This window comes from Pocillopora verrucosa, chromosome 3 (genome assembly GCF_036669915.1).
Source record: "Pocillopora verrucosa isolate sample1 chromosome 3, ASM3666991v2, whole genome shotgun sequence".
NCBI lineage: Eukaryota > Metazoa > Cnidaria > Anthozoa > Scleractinia > Pocilloporidae > Pocillopora > Pocillopora verrucosa.
In genome coordinates, this window is record NC_089314.1 from 24,990,064 (window position 1) to 25,012,332 (window position 22,269).

At 36.6% G+C, this 22,269-nt stretch overlaps 2 protein-coding genes across 3 annotated transcripts; both read left to right on the top strand.

Annotated features, from left to right (window-relative positions):
• The first annotated feature begins 10,337 nt into the window (after positions 1-10,337).
• LOC131787903 (adenosine receptor A2a) lies at positions 10,338-11,824 on the top strand. Its single transcript, XM_059104976.2, has one exon. The coding sequence runs from the start codon at positions 10,447-10,449 to the stop codon at positions 11,410-11,412; it is 966 nt and encodes a 321-aa protein (XP_058960959.2). The 5' UTR covers positions 10,338-10,446; the 3' UTR covers positions 11,413-11,824.
• A 2,304-nt stretch (positions 11,825-14,128) lies between these two features.
• Positions 14,129-20,721, top strand: LOC131787904 (ubiquitin-conjugating enzyme E2 variant 1). Of its 2 annotated transcripts, none has more exons than XM_059104981.2 (5): positions 14,129-14,341; positions 14,465-14,604; positions 16,057-16,179; positions 19,172-19,251; positions 19,973-20,721. In XM_059104981.2, exons 1-5 carry the CDS (start codon positions 14,323-14,325, stop codon positions 20,040-20,042), a joined length of 432 nt encoding a protein of 143 aa, XP_058960964.1. In that variant the 5' UTR covers positions 14,129-14,322; the 3' UTR covers positions 20,043-20,721. The 2 variants fall into 2 exon arrangements, with proteins under 2 accessions (XP_058960964.1, XP_058960963.1); XM_059104980.2 differs by having other exon boundaries at positions 14,132-14,341; positions 14,462-14,604.
• The last annotated feature ends 1,548 nt before the right edge of the window (positions 20,722-22,269 follow it).

The window sequence follows — 22,269 nt, forward strand, 5'->3', positions numbered from 1 at the left end:
ATGCGAGTTTAAACAATGCTTGAAAAAATCTGAAATATGTTTCTCAATTTATATTAATGGCATAGAGCAGTAGATATATCATGACTATAATACATTTTCGTGCAGTCCGCCGACGAACCATCGTAAACTGATAAATATGCAGCATATGATAAAATTATTATCGCTTAAAAAGAGAAAAATTGCAAATTTTTAATGTAAGAAACTTAGATTAAGAATATAATGTGTTTTTTAGCAGACACCATTTACATTTCGAGGTGGGTTAAAATCAAAGACAAAAAAACCTCTGGCTGTTATTTGAGACGTTGAAAATGAGATGCAATCGATCGATTGCAATAGTAGTTTTTGTAATTAAGAAATGCAGTTGATGTCCATTATGTTTTACCTGCCGAAGAAACGAAAACATTCTGCCAACTTGACCGCAGGCGGTACGATTACGTCCCAGAAAAATGTAGTTTTCTCTTTCTAGAATAAGTCTGCGGTTCGGGCGCTCAAAACGCCGAAAAAATCGACCAAGCCGAGAACCTTGCATATGAAAATGAGATAAAGGTGTTTGTATTATGTTCTGCATATCTTCGTTTTTACATCAAAGAGGGGGGGAGGGGGTAGGCATTCAAGGATAATTTAACTATTTTATTCTGAATGACCATATCTTGGTGGTAAAACAACAATTTTTTTGTAAAAACATGCTCGATTCGAATTGCTTTTAGCATGCTTGCCGCTCTTTTGTATTAAGTGTTTAGTTGATATTCTCGCATCCCTCTGTTTTTTACCATAGACGAAAATTACCGGAAATAAATTTTGCTCCTGTGGGGTCGCTGCCTATCTGTCGCTTTTATCACATCTTCCATTAGTAGGACTAAATGCAAAGAACGCATGTTGCGTTATCTCTTAATGAATACAATATTCTCCTTTTCAATCCAATGAACAATTCCAGGCTTACTGAATAGTTTGTACTTGAATAAATATTGTTCTAGAAGCTATTGGCGAACAAAGCCCAGTGAAATCACAAAACGTGAATAATTCCCCCTTTAGCCAGGCCATTTTCTAGTAGTATGAATAACTTTTTTTCTTTATGACAATAGTTCTGAAAGAAAGGACTTTTCGGGACTAATTGGGACAAATGTGGTAATTGGAAACAGCAATGAGATTAATGAGGTCAGCATAGCCTGCAGGATATTTTGACCGGGACAAAAACGTATTCTTTTGCAGCAGGGCTAAGCGGCTGCGTTTGTTTTGATGGATAATGTGTTAAAAGACAGGAAAACAATTGTGCCAAAAATGTTGTTAGCCGTGGCGTGTAAACAACGCGAGAGCTTTTTGTATCAGAAGAAAAAACATGCAAAGGACGAACTAGATGGAACCATTTTTTTTTCTTTCAAATATTCCGCGCCCCAACTGTATCAGTTATGTGGTGCTTTGTAACCTATTCAGACGGGTGCATAACTTCTTAGACGGGGGGGTTACAAACACTTTGAAAATTTCCCTCTAATTTCCAGAATATCAAATAAATTCCTAAAAACATCCCCGGATAACATTTCCATGGAAAAAGTGGCAGTTGCCTAGAAATTTGTTTCTTGTAAATAAATAGCTAATAGGCAGTTTTAGATTTGACCAATTATGACGATTTCCAATCGAGTATCAAAAGTAGGTCTTGAATAGTGGGCCTTGGTTTTGCTTCATAACGCTCTCTGATTGGTTAAGTCGGAGAACTTGCAACCAATGAAATGCAAACGAAATCCTATGGCATTTAGGTTCTTTGTATTTTCCCGCGCTTGAAGCCGTTTCCCCTTTTGAACTTTGGGTTCTCATTGGCTAATTCTTTTTAATTAATTATCAACGTGACATCAAATGAGAACTTTTGTCGCAAAAAGGTTTAGATTACAGGAGAGATTATCTTTGTTCCAAATTTTGCTAAGCAGTGCACTTTCCCCTCCTCTACTACCGTCAGCGGGCCTTACAAAATAATTCTTCGCTTTGCTTTAATGTTATTTAGAAATGTTATCCATAAGAATGAAGACAATAAATCAAGTCTTACATTAATTTCACGAAATCGTGTAGGCCTATGTCACTCTTGAGTAAAGGAGGATCCATCCCCGTAGAACGCAAAAAGCAAGTGTTCAATTCTCTCTCGAGGTTTCATGGTAGGGTCTAAATAGAACAACATTTCAATGTTCTTAATGCCTCTTCTAACGAATTAACGGATTATTTATATGAAGCGTTTCAAAGATCCTTTGAATGAACACTGAAATAGGAAATGTATATTGGAGTCATGACGAAAGTATTGCCCCAGGCAAAACTTCTGTTGAACATGTGCTTGTTCAAACTCAAACTTAATAAAATGTATAGAATTGTTAATTCATAGGCAGAGCGTTCTCTGCTGCACGCTTTTTTTTTTATTTTGATGTTCAGAAATAGAGAGTAAAAGAAATTTCATCCTAATCAAAGAGTGAAAAATAATCTCTGATTAAAGAAGGATAGGTCGATAAATAAAATACGCCTCATCTATGTAAAAAAAAGAGTTAATCTGATTTTTTGAGACATATTAAAGCTTCATTTGCAGTTTCTAAAAATAAAAACAGTTCGTCATGATTGACATTCTAAGCCTTCAATTCGGGTGGCCAAATGAAAGCTCTCGATATAATTGGATTCCGCTTGTCCATGAAAATATAACTTACTTAGGGTATGTATTTTTCTTTGGAATGGGAACAAGACTAACTACTTCTCAGCTTCGTTTAGCCATTTTTGGAGATACACGTGCAGTAAACAAAGGTAAAGGATATGGAACGTAAATATCTCTTTGTTAGATTATATTACTAAAACACCTCTACAGCTAGCACACACACGAAATTCAATATGTTTTCATTTTCACTTGAAACCACGGAAGCAAGTTATGTGCAAATAGCAAACTAAGGATTCTTATATCTTTGTCCTTGGATTTAAAAGTTCATATTACCTTACGTTTTACTTTTTTTCTTTTTTCATCAAGAACTATAAAATTTGTGAGAAAGGTATGATTAACTATGATTTCCGATGAAGAGACACCTATGAGGTACGTTACTTTAGGAACAAACATTTTCCATAAAAAGAAAAAAAAAGAAGACGGGGCCAATTTCTTTCCTTCGATCTCCCTTGCAGTGTCAAATCCAAAATACTATGTAGACTTCCTCGAAGATCTTAGGTTATTACATGCAGTTTTAGAATAGTCTCAATTTGGCACGGTGACAATCCAACATGGCGCTTGATTTCCTGCAAATCATAGACTAACAGGCTATTTTAATCACGATCTTTCCTTAAAGTGGAATTTCAAAACTTAGTAAACACACTTCTATCGAAGGGTTTTTCTTTTATTGCGGTGTATCAGAGTTATTTAGCTCAGGCTGAGAGATTACATTATATTGTCTTGGAATGTTATGTCATGCTGATCTGCAGCGCGCTCAATATCCCCGAGGCTACCTTCAGAATTTAAGCCAGATCTTACACAACTCAGATTTTTGCGGAACTGTTGTTAGTATGATACTGGCGCAAGAGAGGATAAAGTCCAGTCTTAGTATTGGCGTCTTAGTATTGGCGTATACAAGGCTTAAAAAAAAAACTAGAGTGAAAAATAAAAAAAACTGAGGTAATTATATTTTCAGTGAGACAAGTGCGATGACAAAGCGTTTTTGTTCCTCTAGGCCATCCAATCTAACCAATTAAGAACATGATTGCAATTGCATAAAAAAAATAACAGCACGTCCAAATATACTTTTCGTTTTTCTTTTTTAATTTGGAAAGCAAAGCAGCAGTCTTAAATTATAAACCATTACAAATTGGATCGGCATGAATTTGTGAATGGCATTATAATTCCGACTGTTTATTTTCTTGAGTCTGAATATTATTTATTTCAAAAAGAAAGAAGAAGTTTGTTTAAATATGAACATGGCTCTGTCAAGGCAAAATTAACGCCTTTGGTTATAAAGTTATTCTTTTTTCTCATCCCAAGTTAGCTGTTTTCTTTACTTAGGAAAAATATTACAATTTTCCTTTTAAATTAATAAAGAGATGAATGAATCTTATTTCAGTAAGCTATTGAAGAAATTTGAAACTGTTTAGATCTACAGTGAACTTTGAGGGGGCGGAGTGAATGATACTACAATATCCGCTTCTTCAGTCAAGTTTTACATTCGTATTTTCCCATTTATCACCATGACATGTACTTCCTGTACTTGTGTCTGTAATTGTGTAATTTTGTCCATTTACAAGACTGCTAGATCTAACTTAATAATTACATGCTTTTTTCATTTCTAGAGCAAAAGTGCTCTCGTTCAATGGCGTTTTTTAAGCCACTTTTATTAACGAAAGACGTTCAAATTGTAGCATACTTCACTCTCCTCTCGAAGAGAATTTTAACCTGGAAGAAAAGGTGCAGGTAGAACAGAATATTTTCTATCCTTTTTACGATTCATATCTTACTATATAAGGTTAAACAATTGTGTAATGCAGCTAGTTTTGTTTAGGATTATCTCTAAAGTGTCTCTATATCTTGCATATGTGATCATAATTTTAAAACATGTCCACGGTTTCTTTGATAAGTTTAACTAAGTTGTGTCTCTGTGTTGATTCAAAGTGCTATCGATTTTTGAAAAACATGGGGCGAACAGAGGCTATCAAAAATCTTGCTAATCAATCACTTCAAAAGTAAACTTTTCTTTGTTTCAATCGACCTGACTTAAACTATTCTTGTTTCAAGACACTACATAAATTAAAATCTTTCGAGCTCAAAGAGTTCCGGAAAGCTCAATAAACAGTTGTCTTTTTGCATAAGTGGTTTTTATTATTCATTCCAATAGATTTCTAAAAGATTTTCACTGGCTAAATTAGGTTTTCTTTAGACGCCGAAATTGCTTAAACCCTACGTTCGCGTGGGAAAAGGCACCTTCAAAGGATTGTTCCCTAAGGGCAAGACACCAAATTGTAAAATTACGTATGCCGGGGAATTTGGTCTGTTTCGTCTTCAGCATAATCGAGTGAAAGATATAGACCACTCGTGTATTGTTAGTAAAGAGGGTCTACCCTCTCAGTTTCAATCGACCTGACTTAAACAGAGCCACCGCTCTGACGAAGGGCTAACGCTCGAAACGTCAGCTTTTTTACCCTTTACGGTGGCTAATTTACGTTTTCAACCCAGTTGTTAACACTAAATTACCTGCTGACTTAAACTATTCTTGTTTCAAGACACTACATAAATTAAAATCTTTCGAGCTCAAAGAGTTCCGGAAAGCTCAATAAACAGTTGTCTTTTTGCATAAGTGGTTTTTATTATTCACTCCAATAGATTTCTAAAAGATTTTCACTGGCTAAATTAGGTTTTCTTTAGATGCCGAAATTGCTTAAACCCTACGTTCGCGTGGGAAAAGGCACCTTCAAAGGATTGTTCCCTAAGGGCAAGACACCAAATTGTAAAATTACGTATGCCGGGGAATTTGGTCTGTTTCGTCTTCAGCATAATCGAGTGAAAGATATAGACCACTCGTGTTTTGTTAGTAAAGAGGGTCTACCCTCTCAGTTCCAGGGGGAACAATGGCAATGAAAACTGTCAATGAATCTATATTTACTTTTGAAACAAAACAACGGATGTGAAATCTGAAAAATACGCGCGGTGACATGAAAAGTAATGCCACACGATTAGCTGTCGTCATATAGTGATCAAACCTTAACTAGGACTCAGATATATAACTTGGTTGGTCTGACTGAAAAATTTCTTGGAAACAATCACATATCGAACTGCTCGTCACTTACGCGGATCTTATCTACAATTCAAAGATGAGTGATGACTCACACGTAACACACAACGAACAGAACGTGAGAAAATTTAATTGAGCGCCAGAGAAAGAAAATGCGGATGGGGTGGTTAATCGTATTTATTCAAGGACTTAAACATCTCATTTGATGTTTCCTCCGTGCGCTGTGAATGAGCCAATGGTAAATGTTAGTTCAAAGTGGCTATGACTTGTTTATATGAGTTTCTTAACAGATATTTCCTATAGTGAATATCATATTATGACAAATTGCCGCGTCATACAAGAGCACGTTCCTTAATATCTACACTTTTACTTCCCCATTGATATAATCCTTATCCATATGTCTTGCGTATTTTTCTGAAAAGAAAATAATGTAACGCACAAATTGCGAACGAAAAATTGTGGTTTAATTAGTTTCGAGGATTAAATTTCATCTTTCCCGGAAAATTCTACTAAAATATGTAATTTTGCGACTAAAATCACGTACAGTCATAAATCTGCCGAATCATTTTGGTAAAATTTGCATCACAAGAATATTAAATAACCTAGTGTCGACGCCACTTCAAACTGATACTCTTAAATTTAGAATCAGATCGTGCTGGCAGAATATTCAACAATTAAAAAATAACATGAAAATGAAAAATCATTTTTCCTTCACTTTCGTGCCAATCGCTGTTGACAGAAAATGAAATAGACTACAGATTGTTTTCTGAGGCTGACATCGTTTTCATTTTTATTCAAAGATGACCCCGTATAATTAGCAATCAAATGTGAAAATAAGATGAAAAGGTGGTTTTTCCCCATCACTCATGGGGGAGGGTAGGGAGGGGAATGCTCTCCTAGAATCCTTTTCAAATGTCAAGTACAGGTATCCTTATCTATTTCCGGTCGGTATGTCTGTAATGCTTTTCATTACCTGTGTTCTGTAGGTTAAAGCTTTTAACCTTCAACAACATACTTAGTTTGTTGTCAGAACTCTGTTTTATAAGGACATGATGTTTTTTTTCTTTCGTGTGTTCACAAAGTAAAAACTTATCACTCACCGTGAAGAATCAAACTTCAGACCTTCGGATTCCGCCCGCCGATACTCACCACTGAGCCACATAGACTCTGCAGTGAGCAAGGTCGTCACGAGGTACTGGGTAATTTGGTATTATCAACTGAGTTGATAAGGTAAATTAACCACCGTGAAGACTTTCAAAGCTGACGTTTTAAGCGTTAGCCCTTCGTCAGAGCGACTCCCTCTTATGATCTCCCACCGACGCAGCACCACAGTTTCTTTAGAAACTTACCCCTTTTATTCAACACGAGGTCCGTTTGTTTTCTTTCAGTCATCCGTCAAAGATAACAGATCCAGCTTTAGCTCACTTCTCTGCAGCTTGCTAATGAGGTCGACGGGGTGAAGTAGTTGAGAATTTTTTCTTGTGTGGGGATTATTTCCGTAATTGAACGAGGTAGCCACCCTGTTTCAGGCATGCGAAGAGGTTGATCAGAGGATATCTCTTCTTCTCGTATTGTTACCCATTTACGCTAGCCTGATTTGCGTATGCTTATCGATATTTACCTGCCTGTTGAGCTCTAAGTAAAGCAGACTGAACCATAAAGATTGGCCATCAAAGCAAAGGACTTTTCAATTAGTAGAGGTTGAGGCTATAAAAAGCAGAAGCTTTTAACAAGGTCATACCAAAGTCAAGTGTCCATTAAGGAGCAAACATATGTTTAAAATAGGCACGCTGTTGGCATTTTTGGTTACCTTTCATTTCGTTGATCATCAGGAAATGCAAGCTGGCAGTGTTTTTCGTTTCTACCAGTTTTATTAATCATATAGTTTCCACTGGACCCTAAAACTAAAAATTGGTACGTACATATTATTGTTTTTCTTCCATTGTTTTTCGGATTAATACACCGTAGTAGCTCTAACGGTAGGGAACATTTCAAGACAACTTTAATGAATGATGTAGATCTAAGAATCCTCACGTGTGGCACTACAGCAAAGTAAGAATGATATAACTCACTCAAGGTCTAAAACTCTTAGTCGTCGGTCTCAAAGGAATGGGATTCAATCAGTCCTTAATTAAATTTACACTTTTGACATTGCCGGCTGATCTCAGTAGTGTCACAGTGTTGCACGGTTGTCATAAATGGACTAGCTACCATTGGGTTTAGTTCTTTTAAGGAGGGGTTCAGTGTAACTCATTGGTCGAACATGGAACGACTCTAATTTATCTTTTTCCTTGTCCTACTCTTTTTAAACATCTCTTTCGTGACGAAGGGCTAGCACACAAACGTCAGCTTTAGAATCTTGTTACGCTGACCAAGTCGCATTATCAACTCATTCCCCCCGATATATGCCGAGCACATATTTGCCCCCTCTAATTCAAAAGCTCTTTTTCAGAATAGAGGTGATTAACTCAACAATTCAGCTGCCTGGTTTCCTTCGAGTTTAATTTTTTGACAGACTGATTGCTGTCTCAAATTTCTCCTAATTGGCATGAATATTTGGAAAGCTTCTCCATCTAACCATCCTCTTAACCAATTAGCAGAGACTCTCGTTTTCCCTCGTTTTAAGCGTGTGTTTGGTTTGACTTTGAGCTGCAATCGGCATCCTTTTAGGCTGTCTTTCCTTCTGATTGGTTGCTGCAGTGACGTTGGTTTTCGTTGTACAACATGCATTAAATCGAAATGCGCTATAAAGTTTAAACTTCTTGGTCAAAATAGTGTTTACAGAGGATTAGTTCCTAGGTATACGCATCTCTGCTCTCTGATCAGCCGGAATTTGCTGTTCGTTTAAGGTGCTCCAAGCTATATGTCTTATGTTTGTTTCTTTGTTTCTCTTTTCTTTGTCTGTTTATTTTGCATTAATTTCAAAAGGAGACAAGTGTAGCTAAATACATACTGAGGTAAATCTCACAACTGTTTTGAACATATCCGTTTGTTTTCATATGATAAGGCCGACAAGTGCTCTTGCTTATGTACATGGATATTCAAGTAGAATTGATTTTCTTTGTTTTGGTTCTCGTTAAAGGTATTGTTTTGTTCATCATCACTGTTCTTACGTGTAGGGGGAACAATCCACTAGGATTGTAGGAAATTTCAGTTTTATCTAAAATCACCTACAAGACTTGCCAAATTAATCATTTTTAATGGACACTGGTTTCTTAGAGTACTAATTACTTGGGAAAATGTGTGAGTAAACAATGAGGTAAGCTGCAGTGTGTGTTCAGTTTCGAGGACTCGGGTCTGTTAAAAAAGCTTCGATCACATGTTGAATTTTTTCTAATTACAGTAAAAATCAAACCAAATCAAAAGGCGTGACCTGAATTTGTGATAGATTAAGTTTATTTTTTTCTCTTTACTTTAAAACGCAAATATGGAAATGACGTTTTCAAAGGACTTCGCTTCTCATCAAAATCAAAAGCATAATCATATTATGGTATGCGTCTTTCAAAGTCAAAGGAACTTGACTATTCCATTTTGATTTCCAAGCAAAGCTTTCGCCTTACAGCAAGAATGCAGGATATTGATGCAGAGTCTTTGTTAGATATAAATGAGTTTTTGCGCAATAATATTTTCTCGCTTACACGCAAACAAAGTCATAACAAAAAGGAGTGGGAAATGAAAAGCTTTGTTAATACGCGTTAAAATCTGGTTATTCGAGGGTCAGGAAATTAAGCATTCCAAGCCTATTACCAGACCCGTTCTAGATCTTAGAATTTGTTGTAAAATTAGTCAGGTTTCAGCATTATTTACAGTCAAAGTGATTTTGTTTTTTTATATATACAGGAAATTGCTTACTAATGTCAAAGACATTCCCACAACACCAGTAGTCTGTTCCTAAGCGACTTAGCTTTGTAAGGAACAATGACATCATTGAGAAACCTCAAAGTAGTCCCTGTTTAATTACTAAGCACCATACAGCATTATGCATCAAATAAAACCCACCTACGATAATGTCTAGTGAAATATTAAGCTGTTTATTTCTAAAAAGAAACGAAGTGGTGCATAATTGGTAGGCACGGTTCGTCATGAAGCAATTTCAATTTTGGTTGTGTCTGGGGTAATTGACGCTGGTGCCACATTTGCATGAAGTCCTCATAATAGAAGTTGTTCGGGAAAAAAAAAAAGAAACTGAATCTTGAATCAAATTCCCGTTGGCTGTTATTGTAATAAAATCTTCAATAGATCTCTATTTTTAAATCTTCTGAGAAAAAAAAACTGAAGGAACAAGGATCGATCTCGATGGTACAAAACCGCTTTTTCGAGCAGTTTCCTATTAAATATTTATTTAGTTTAGCTCTTTCCTGAGCATATGTCAGCTTCGTAAAAGTTATTTCATTAAACTGTTGTTTTAACATCTATTCTTGACAGGTCGATGAAGAAGGACCAGTTACTGGCTACGTTAATCGCTAATACGCTAATCGCAGCTGATCCTTTTCTGAATCGAAGATTGCGGGTAAATCGTTGTGTTTCCTTAGCAAAACAACTCTAGAGTAGGAGACCCCCTTGAAGAAATCGAACATTGTGCCATATTTCATAAAGGTAGTGAAACAGCTGCAAATCCCTGTTTGTCTACGGCTAAGAGGAAAAAACAAAGAACAGAGGAAGTTAAAGAACACAAAGGAAAGCCTGACTCATTTTTAAGTGTGAATTCATCATTCATTTACTGATGCAACTAGCCGTGAACAACACATCCACTTCGGCTTCTTTTACACCCGACGCTGAAAGCTACACTGGTGTAGACACAAATGTATTAATCCCGCTTTCCGTAACATGGGGTGCACTAGGTCTTGTGTCAACTGCACTCAACATCATCGTATGCCTGATAGTTCTGAGCGACCGACGGCTGTGGACAATTACTAACTCATTTATAGTGTCTCTTTCGGTGGCCGACCTACTTATAGCTGCTGCGCTCATTCCGATTTACATTTGCGAGAACTTTACTATGACGAAGACGCCAATTACTGGGTATGTTATCGCCTTTCTACTTCTTGCGTCGATCTTCAACATCGGCGCGGTAACCTACGAGCGATACGTGGCTCTGACCAGACCACTAGGTTACCGGGTGACAATGAACGCTACCAGAGTAGCGGTGATCATCTCCCTGTGTTGGATCTTACCTTGTTTCATCTCGATACTTCCAGTGGCTTGGGATGCTGATCCGATGTCGAAATATCACAAAATTTACCTGTTTGTTACTGTATTTGGCTTCGTTCTGTTGCCGTGCTTGGTGATGGTGTGGATTTACGTGCGTCTTCTCCGCGTGGTGCGTCGATTCATCACTCGAAATCGAAGGCGGTCCACTTGGGGTAACAGAACGGGGGAGCGGGCGGGGAACGAAGACAAGGCGGTGATAGTGTTTGCTCTAATTTTCGGGATGTTTCTTCTCTCTTGGATGCCACTTATTTACATCAACATCTGTGAAATATTTGATCAGCTTAACCTGGTCTCGTTGCCACTTCTCTATGTTTCGTTTTATACTTTGCTTTTCAACACCATCATGGACCCATTGATTTACGCGTTTTTGAAGAAAGACTTCAGCGAAAGTTTAAAGAGAAGGTTGAAAAAAGACGACTATAACACCTCAAGAGAAGAATCACAAGTAGAAATAACAGTGGTTAAATCAAAATGTTAAAGAAATAGTCTAATATCAATTAAGATTAAGTCGTATTAATTTTTTTTATAGAGCTTTTAAGGCAGATTACTACAACATCAACAGATTCGCCATTATCAACTGTGATCGGAACTTCTATTTTTTTGCGCTGCTGTGTGGGATCCCACCCAGGAGTGACCCCGCAGGGTTTTTAGTGAAAGCCGGTTAACGCTGTTTGTTTTTCTCGCGGGCAGGCTCTCGTGTTTTTGTGGTTTTGCTTTATGGCCACTTAAACAAAAGGTTAGCGGACTCCCTGGTGACCAAAAATAAGTTTCTCCTTACAATATCAATCATTTTCAAAGAGAAACGCCATGAAAAGAAAGAAAAATGTCAGCTTGGGGGAACTTGTTTGATGAAACATCAGAATCTCAGAATAAAAGTTATGATTAATGTATGACAGGCCGTGCGGAGAATTGATATTTTGTGCGTGAAAATTTTCACATGTCGAATTTTTTCTTGAATTTTTACAACACAAAAGGAAATCGCGTAAATTCGATTATCTTTTCAAGATTTATGGGCTCGATTGACATTTAGTTTCAGCTGAAATTTTTCTTTTTCAGTGAAATTAAGCCTGAAAACCTTTCACGATATCAAGTGGCCGTGAACATCAGTTTTACGAGCAGTTTATCTCGTATTTTTGTTTCTTCAGCAAAAACATCCTTTTGAACGCCACTTTTAACTTTCTTGGTGCACTTAATTAACTCGATGCATTATTGAACGATTTGAAAATGCTGGAATTCTTTTTTTTTTTTTTTTTTTTTTCTAATAATGACGGTCAGACTTTACTTTTAGCTTAATTTCGAGAGAGTTCAGTGTGAAAATCTCGTATCGCACTCTAAAATAGATTTATGCATCTTGCAATTGCCTAATCGGGTATATAAATTTTGACGAGTATGTAATTAATAAAAATGCACCCTTAGTAAAAGTATATGAGTGGGTGTGGCCGAAGCCAACTATGAAATCGCTAGTTGATTTAAAAAAAGATAAAAGCTGCTCTAGAGAAAGAAGAGACATTTTCATCTCAGGTGCACCATAGGGAAAAAACAATGTTGCATCTCGAGATCTTCCAACCCTACCTCCCCGTGATTTTCCACGAGTCATTATCTGACTAGGCAACATAAGAGACTTACGCTTAGTATAGGGGGTGATTCCTTGGAAAGTTGTTGATAAAATAGAACGCGTGTTAGAGTGGAGAATACTCCTTAATTATCTTATCTTATTTTCTTCCAGTAAAGTTAAAAAAACGACATGATTTATTGAATACGTCTCTGATAAATGGTGTTTCTTTCAAAGTGTTCCAAACCCTTTCAAATAACTATGAAAATCCTTTTCCCTATTCTACCTATCAGGTCTTAGATAATTCATTTCAATTTAGCAATGAGAATTCAGCTTGTATCAAATAACACCATATACCTGGAACGTTTCTCAATTTTTGTAACCTTCCTGTTGGTATTGACAGGAGAAGTTGAGGTCCATCACTTTTGGTTGAGCAGGGTTATCTCTCGCACGAGTATAAGCTTGAAAAAGGAAGTCTTCAAGTTGCACAATGTTAAGGGATTTGCCACACATCTTGCCACCCCGTTTGTCACTCGGAGATAAACTGGTCGTTAACCGTTTTTATTATATGACAGGGTAGTGCTGAGGTGAATCCGAGCGTGCGGTCGGGTTTGCCATACGGACCGTTTCCATAGGAACGGTCATAAACCCTGTATTTTTATTCTCCAAAACCGGCAAATCCAAAATTTGCAACTAAAAGCGCGGAAAGGGAACCCTTGAATATCCTCATTCTCTGTTAAAAAAAAACAACAACAACAACGACGACGACGACGACAACAAAACTGGCACACAAGTCACCAAACGACTGATTACAGGTATGGAAGACGAAGAAGATTAAGATCATTCACCAAGCAATAAAACAAGCCATGGTGAAAGCCAGGAGTCTATATTTTATGAACAAAAAGAAAGGCTTTCCAACAAAAATGAAGGTGGCTGATGATTTGAACACTCTCGTCCTCTACAAAGATGCAAATGAAATGAAAAGCCAAGCATCCGACCCGGCTGCATCCAATCTTGACCACCTTTTGTCAATGTATATTTTTTAGGAATACACGTAGGAAAAATGAGTGCGAGCCGGCAACAATTTCCGGTTTTCAGCGAAGTAGACAGTGACAGCGATACTTATGCCAGAGGAAATATTCATTTAACCTATCCAAGGACAATGTGTTTGAAAAATCGAGAATAGCACAACCTGCGGAGTACAAGTAGAATACGCTTTGCCGATTGGCGAAAGCGAAGATCTTTTTTTTGAAGCCGGAGGATTCGACAACTCCAGTCTAGTTTCACTTCAGTGAACGGTATGGTGGTTTTTATCACTACATTTCGGTTTCCGAGCTTAAGATGAAAACCGTCTCTTGTGATTTAACACTGAAATAATTTGTTTTCAAACTCGTGGAGGCTTGGTCTTTCTTAGTTGCTCGCGTCATTAAAAACATGTCACGGCGAAAGCCCTTTGAATTAAAGAGACCGGAAGTGCTATTTATAGATAAAATGAATAAGTTTTGTCCGAGTGCCGTATGTAATAAATTACTTACCAACCTTGATTGCTCGAGGCGAACTGGGAAATATTGGCCCTCGGTCGTTTTGTACGGACCTCGCTGCGCTCGGTCCGCACTGCAACTACCGGCAGAACAATAATTCGAAATGTTGGGAGAATTGAATCGGTTAATTCACTTACTCTTAAAAATCATTCAGACTGTTCGCTCAACAACTAATTATTGTGTGTAATCCCGAGAGTTTACCGAACAATTACCGAACACTGAAGGCACCGACGAATGTGACTCGGCTACTAAACCGGAAAGTTTAGCCTCAAGCTGGCGTGGTTGAGAATCCAAGATGGCGGGTGCCAGTGTTGGTGAGCAAATAGTTACTCTTTGTCGTTCTGTGCTCATGATTTTGTTGGGTTAATTAGCTGCTTCGTGTCAGAGAAGCTTTCATTCGTCATTTAAATCGTGTACTTATTTTATTCTCACAGTAGTAGTACCCCGCAATTTTCGCTTGCTCGAGGAACTCGAAGAAGGTCAGAAAGGAGGTGACGGTTTTGTTAGCTGGGGCCTGGAGGACGACGACGATATGAACTTAATAACATGGACCGGTATGATCCTTGGTCCTCCAAGAGTAAGTTTTCAAGGCTATGAAATACTGTTGGTTTTATTTAAAACCTAGTTAAACGGATTACTTGCTTTGATTTTGTTAATTTAAAAGCTTAAAGTGCGTGAAATTATCAACTTGAAGCTTCATGAACCTCCCAATGCAATCACAACCTTCGGCGGACTTAGTTTGTATTTGGAAAGTAAAATCACGCTTGCTTTTTTCTTCTTGAAAATTTTTTTTCTACTTTTTTGATGTCGGGTACAGTGAAGCCTTTGCTCGCTTACCTTGACTTGATCTACGGGTTACGTGTTACGTTAACGCTTGCACGCCTTAATTAGAACATCAGATCAAAATCGTTGTATTTTTTATTAATCAGAGCAATATGATTGTTGTAAGCCTGATTCGAGTTCAAATAAAATGTTCTACTCAAATTACACCCCTTCTTATCAAAGGAAAAGCCAGAAAGATAATTTATGAGGCCGTACGGACAGTGCAGAGGGCAGTTTGGAAGTTGTTTGGGTTCCTATTCTTGATCAGTTGCAACCAGACATTTTGTTTCATCTACAGTTTTACCCAGTAAGAGTTCACCTCCACGATGACTAGTTCAGCCCTTTAATCGATAAAAACTAATCATTTGCTGCACCTTAGATCTTTTCACTCCCCAGAAATTCTCAGTAATTTGGAAGAATGTTCTTATCCAAATTACTATCTGTTAGTCACCAAAATATTACTGAAAACCAGGCTTTTGTTGTGAGTCAAGGCAATTCATTGTCTGCTTGTTTTTCTTTTGCTATGATCAGTCACTGCAATTTGGTGTGTTTGTGAGATTCTGTCCAAAAAAATCTATAACACTGTGGACTTGGAATTCAGCGCTCTAACCATTATGCCACCATGTCTCCAGCTAATTGGTCTTAACCCTTCAACTCCCAGAAGTGATTAATATTTTCCAGCAAAATAGGTGGTGAGAATATTCAAACCTATTAGGTAGAAGTCATTATCCTGATTGAACACCAAACTCATGCAACTAATTTACAAAGAAATGTGTAACAGCCTGAGGGAAGAATTAATTATTAGATCTTGGGAGTTAAAGGGTTAAGTCTTTACCTTTATATTACTTTTTCTAAACCTACTTGTATAGTACTATGTAATTTGTCCACTGTCATTAATTTTTAATTTAATTGTTTATGAATGAAAAAAGGAGTAATTTTGGTGATGTGAATCTGGCATGTTATCTTTTCTTTTAGCCTTTTTTTATTCTCTAAGAGGAATAAGCATCCAATTTCCCCCATTACTATTATCACTGCATCAAAAATTGTGCTCTTGAGAATAAAGGAAATGAACACAAGGTTATGAAGTTCATGATTATTAAGCAAATTCTCCTGGTAAATACTTTAGGAAACATATAGAGAACAGTATAGAGAACTTTGAAAGGGATGTTAGGGTTAACCTTTTCTTTGTTTTTATCTTTACTCACAGACTGTATATGAAAACCGAATATATAACCTCAAGATAACGTGTGGTCCTAAATATCCAGATGACCCACCTAATGTGCGGTTTAAAACAAGGATAAACATCACTGGAGTGAATGCTACTGGTGTTGTAAGTAGAAACAGACTTTTAGTTGCATGCAAATCTACTGTTCCTTACTTAATGGATATGCAAAGCAATGCATATACACTGTATATGTACATCTGATGTGTCTTTGTTATTCAATATAATGTTTCCATTGTGTTGCATTGTTGTGCAAAAGAAAGAACTTTTGGGTCTGAAAAAGAAATGAGTTGACAACCAAAATTTCCATTTTGAAATAAGCTATAATTTTACACACATGCACATCAACCACTTCATGTATTTGTCAAATGACAAGCTGTTGGAATAGACTTGCTTGATGACCAGAGAGTGCTCTCCCCCCCCTCCAAAAAGACTAACTAATAGATAACATGAAAAAAAAATAGTTATTCTCCTGAAATGTCTTGAAAAGATTCTCAAACCAAAGTTCTTAAATTCTCACTGTAAACTTGAAGTGCCTCTTTTAAATTTATTCTCTGAAAACCCAGCAAAGAGCAATATTGAGGTACTGAGAAAACTAATGAAACAATCTCACAACTTTTGCAAGGAAACAAATATTGTGGTATGTTTAAATTTTGAGTGGAATTTTCCCTAAACATTGGTAATCACCAGTCAAATCACTTGAAGCTTGGCAAAAAACATTAAGTCTGAATTAGAAAATGAAAATGAAATAAAACAGCATATAGAAAATAGCCAGATGTTTCCTGGTAGCTGTTTCAGTTTCCTATTGTAATTCTTTGAAAAATGGTTAAAAACTTTGTAGAAATATTATTTGACTGTACATACATTTGATTAAAATCCCATTACATGGATTTCATTTCCCTGGTTCAATTACAATTTGTGGTTAAATACATTTAAACAACTGTTTTGGGCTGAAAAGAGTTATACAGTTTTAAACCAATCACCTACTGTATTGCTCTAGGTGAGTTTAAGAGTCCAATATGAATGAAAAAAATGATTACCAAGTAAGGAAACTCTTGATTGTTAGACAAATTCTCCTTGTCAGCACCTTAAAAAATATACTGAGAACAGTATGGAGAATATGCATACTGACCTTAGAGTGTAAAGGGTTAAGGCCTACGTTTTCTGAGGAGTTTTACCTTAAAGTGCAACAGAAAAAAATATTTAAAATGATTAGAACTGTCTACAAAGCTACACATGTTGGCCAAGCCCGGGTTACAGTAGCTTAATGGTGCTTTGACTAACCAACCCCAAATCTTTTTTTCTAGCTTTGAAATCACTTCCAGATAGAAGCTTTAGCACAACATCAGATCAACTCTTTCACTTGTCTTTTACAATGTTTGATTATTTTTTTTTTAACTGGCTCTGTTCAATAACATCACAGGAATTTAGAGCCTTTTTGGGCCTTTTTTGTAGTTTAACCCAAAAAAGAATTTGGTGACCCTAATTTTTTTCAGGGAGAGCTTTAAGCACACCTCTAGTGCTAACATAGAGATATTTCCAAAACTATTTTGAGATATGTTTTTTGCAACTTACAAAAGTCACATTCGCCAAAACTGCCAAAATATTATCCAGAGACTTTTTATGGTTTTTATAATTGTCTTCCAGTTAATTAATATACTAATTTTTTTTACCCCAATAAAGAAGGGATAGTGGAAGTTGTTTTTGCTCAATTAAATGTGTGGGTAATATCAACAATCTGTGCAGGATTCACATGCAAGTGAGATCTTGACTTTCATGGTGCAACTTTGCACATCTGCGGCTCATTCTGCAGACAGGATGCAAATGCAAAGCTAGCCAAGAAATACAAGGAGTTTTCATATTTAAAACCTGGTTGAGATTGCACTGTTAAGATCAACTCTTTCACTTTTCTTATACAATGTTTGATTATTTTTTTTTGAAGTGGCTCTGTTCAATAACATCACAGTAATTTAAAGCCTTTTTTGGCCTTTTTTTTGTAGTTTAACCAAAAATTGAATTTGATGACCCTAATTTTTTTCAGGGAGAGCTTTAAGCACACCTCTAGTGCTAACATAGAGATATTTTGAAAAACTGTTTTGAGATATATTTTTTGCAAATTACAAAAGTCACATTCACCAAAACCGCCAAAATATTATCCAGAGACTTTTTATGGTTTTTATTTTGTCTTCCAGTTAATTAATATATTAATTTTTTTAACCCCAATAAAGAAGGGATAGTGGAATTTGTTTTTGCTCAATTAAATGTGTGGGTAATAAAAGCATCTTTGCAGGATTCACATGCAAGTGAGATCTTGACTTTCATAGTGGAACTTTTGGAACTGCGGCTCATTCTGCAGACAGGATGCAAATGCAAAGCCACTCAAGAAGTACAAGGAGTTTTCATATTTAAAACCTGGTTGAGATTGCACTGTTAAGAACAAACATAATTGATTTACCAAGAATGATAATAAAAACTTTAAGTTTTTACTATTTTACATCAATGTAAATGGCCAGTCCATGATTGGAACTATTTTCTCCTATTGTTTTGACATGGTGGCCAGAACTCATTTGATTTGTGAAAGTACTGCAATGTTGACGGCAAAGATGGCTGCTTACTTTGGTGTAAGAACCTGCAGATGCTTTCTTTGTTTTTGCCTCATTATTCCTTTACCCCGTAACTTCCATGAGTGACCAAGACAGAATTTCTCCTTACAATACCAATACAATACCAACCAGATAAGTGATGAGAATAAAGAAAAATATCAATTTGAGGATAATTAAGTGATCCAATACTAAACTCTCCGAAGTAACTTCATAAGAATTGTATGGTTGACAGTAAGGAGAATGGCAAATTTGATCTGGAAGTCAAAGGGTTAAGCTCAATTGTATTTGTTCCATGTCATGTGTGAAAGTGATGTGTTCTTACACCAAAGGATGAGCCAAAGAAAACACACTCAGGATCACTAATAAGCATTTGCAGTCATTTGAGTCCCTTTAGTTGTTACACAACAATGATGTTCAATTTTAGTACACCTATTGTTTATCATTCAACATGAAAGTACATTTTTTATTTTTACTAACATGATATCTGTCTCCTACAGGTTGATCCAAAATCATGTAAAGTATTAAAAAGCTGGTTGAGGAGTAACACAATAAAAACAATCTTACAGGAGCTAAGGAGGTAGTTTTGCTCTCTATGTTAAATTCAAGTGTAGCTTCCCATAACAATATCTTATTCAATTTATTATCTAGGGGATGACAATTAACAATTCTGTCAGGAGGAGAATGTTATACTGATCCAACACCAGATTCTCTGGGCCATTCCACCATGTAAAAAATGTAAAAAGCCACACTGGAGAATTATTGCTCAGTTTGTGAGAGCTGGGGAACAAAACTACAAATGTGTTACATTGTAGATATTCTTAGCAAAAACCCTGTAGACATTTAAAGAGCTGATATGGGGAGAAGTTTCTTAAAATTTATGAGCTTGTCAAATTTGGCTTTTTTGTCCATTACAGTAGGCTGGATAAACAGCTGCTGTTTGTGACACCCACTCCTCTTAAGGGAGAATAAAAATTGGACATGAGAGAGTGGTAAAAAGTGACTTAGCAAATACTGTCCCTAACCCTTAAAGTGTTTGTAAATGCACTTTATAAAACCTTTGACCACTACAGTAGGAGTGAATAGCATCTAATTTCTCTTGAATCAAACACTAAGGTCACAAGAGTGAAGGAAATGATCACCAACTCTAGAAGCTATCGATTGGTAAACAAATTCTCCTTGTCAGTGCCATGGGAAATCTGCGGAGAACAGTGTGGAGAATATGGATACTGATGTGAGGGTGTAAATAGTTAAAAGGGGCTCTTTACTCATTTGTTAATTTATTGTTTATTCACTTGTAGAATGATGACCCTAAAAGAGAACATGAAGCTTCCTCAGCCACCAGAGGGAAGCATGTATGATGGACATTAAATGAAACTTTGCCTTTCTAGAGGTTCTTCTACAAATTACACTTAGCAGCAGTTCTCTTTTGATGAAGAAAAAGCAGATCTCTGTCAGTATCTGAGCATTTGTGTACCTACCCTTTGACTCATAACAAGTCAGGGTTAATGTTGGGTCAGGGGAGGGGTGGGTGCACAGTTGTTCAGATACTGACATTGATCCAAAAAAGTCATGTAAAGAAAACAAAGCAATCCACCTGTATCTTGAACAGTGTTCCTACAGTGCATGTTTCTAGTGAGACTTTTGCACTTGTTGTAAACATCAAACAAATGCATCAGCTAATTCAGGTGCAAATGTGTAATGCTCCAAGGAAATTCTTTATCCCACTTTCAGTTGAGTTAGACATTGTTGGAATATTTTCTTTTTTTTGGCCTATGGACAATGGTTTGTTAGAAGCTTCAAAAAAAATTTAGATGTTAGTGTAGAGCTGCTTGGCTTGAAGATACATGTTATCAAAATGTAAAATGATATCAACTTTATTCTATTCTAAGCAACATGTAGCTTCTGGTGTGCTTTTTAGTACTTTTACTGACCTCAAGTCTTGTAATGACTCGCATGTAAGTGTTTGATTGTTGTAAGTAAGTGATGAATTTCTTTTCCAATTTGGTATTTCTAGTGCAGAAAAAAATAAAGAAAGTTTATAACAAAATTAACCCTCTTTTCCTTATGGTATGAACCTATGGTATGTATAGTATAATAAGTTGAATGTTTATTCTTCGTCTGTTCACGGTGAGCTGTCAAAGGATTACTCAGGCTCAGCTCCAGCTGTTGGTGTATTGATACCTTCGTTTTCCTCTCCTCGCCAGGGAGGACCGCGTGCGCACTGAAGAACTGACTCCTGGAGACTGAACCGAATGGTTACTATACAGAGCCAGATAGGGCCCGGTTGTTCGAACGACGGATAACGCTATATACCGGATAAATCATCATTCAGCAGATTAGTGTAACAAAACATATTGCGCTATCCACCGAAAAGCGATATATTCAGTGCGTAGAGTTGTCTATCCTTCGAACTTCACAACCCTCGTTGATTTGAACAGAGTTAAGCCTTCGTTTCACAGTGGGAGTTTTTGTAACCTTTATCATTTTATGAAACATTTGACGTTTGGATGTGAAGAACTGGATTATAATTATATGTGACTGGACAGTCAACAGAGAGAGCCTAGGTACGAGGTAACGCATAGACCGCTGTGTTGTGAAATAAGCGACTAAACCTTTTTTTTTTTTTGTCAATTAATTTTTTTAATTGATTATTTTTTCAAAGCATATTAGAAGTACGTGTGCGGCGTGCATTTCAAAATGTTCGTGAATAGTCAGAATATATCATTCTTTGGCGTATGATTTACATAAAGCTAGCTTGCTTTGAGGAAGGAGAATGTGATTAGCCTAATTGTTTTAGTAAGAATGGAAAGGGATATTTACCCGAAGATGAACGAGAAATTCTCCTCTTTCGATCAAATCTACTCGGACCTAGGAAAAGATTTGCTCCTGGAGATAAATTTCATTTGGAAAGTTGTAAGTTAGTGCAGGAACAACTGGGAGTTAATGCACTTAACGACAAGTTTGTTTCCTCAGTCTTTGGCCATAATCATATTTAATTTAACGAAATTGATTTTAGACATTCACGAGGTTAAATTTGAGCACCAGCAATGGTTCGAGACAAAATCGTTGGCGTTTACTGCTCCGTTAGGATAAGAGGTTTCCTTGGCGCCCTACGGCTCACCAATAGCAACTATCCTCAATTATAAAAAAAGAAGAGAAAAAAAATAATAAAAGAATAAAACAAACAACATTCTAGTGCTACACTAGATTTCACGACAGAGCACGACGAATTGAAAAACAATGGTAAGAACAAAATAAAAATAAACAAAAAGAAAATTATCAAAGAGAGAAAACGAAAAAAAAATTATGTCAGCCGCTTCAATCACTTAAATTTGTTAGGTCACACAAACCACTGTTGTAGCTTCTTTTTTTCTGAGAAAAACGTAAACTGAGTTTGCAGACAATGGTTCTCTCTTCGTTTGGTTTAAGATACTAATAACTGCTAGAGTTTGGTGGCTTATTGCGATAATTGACGTAACGGGTTTCGCTTTGTTTCACTCTCCCTTTTTGTAGCCACTTTTCATCAAGTTGTCATCGCCCTTTTGTTAGTTCTAGCTAATTATTTTTCCAGCCAATCACAGGCCTTCATGCATCA

What these genes read in the sequence shown, in the direction of transcription:
- LOC131787903 (XM_059104976.2), top strand. Translation starts at nt 10,447, where the DNA reads ATGCAACTAGCCGTGAACAACACATCCACTTCGGCTTCTTTTACACCC.
- LOC131787904 (XM_059104980.2), top strand. An exon ending in TGATCCTTGGTCCTCCAAGA is followed by an intron (nt 14,605 to 16,056) that starts GTAAGTTTTCAA and finishes CTTTACTCACAG; the next exon opens with ACTGTATATGAAAACCGAAT. An exon ending in ATCTTACAGGAGCTAAGGAG is followed by an intron (nt 19,252 to 19,972) that starts GTAGTTTTGCTC and finishes ATTCACTTGTAG; the next exon opens with AATGATGACCCTAAAAGAGA.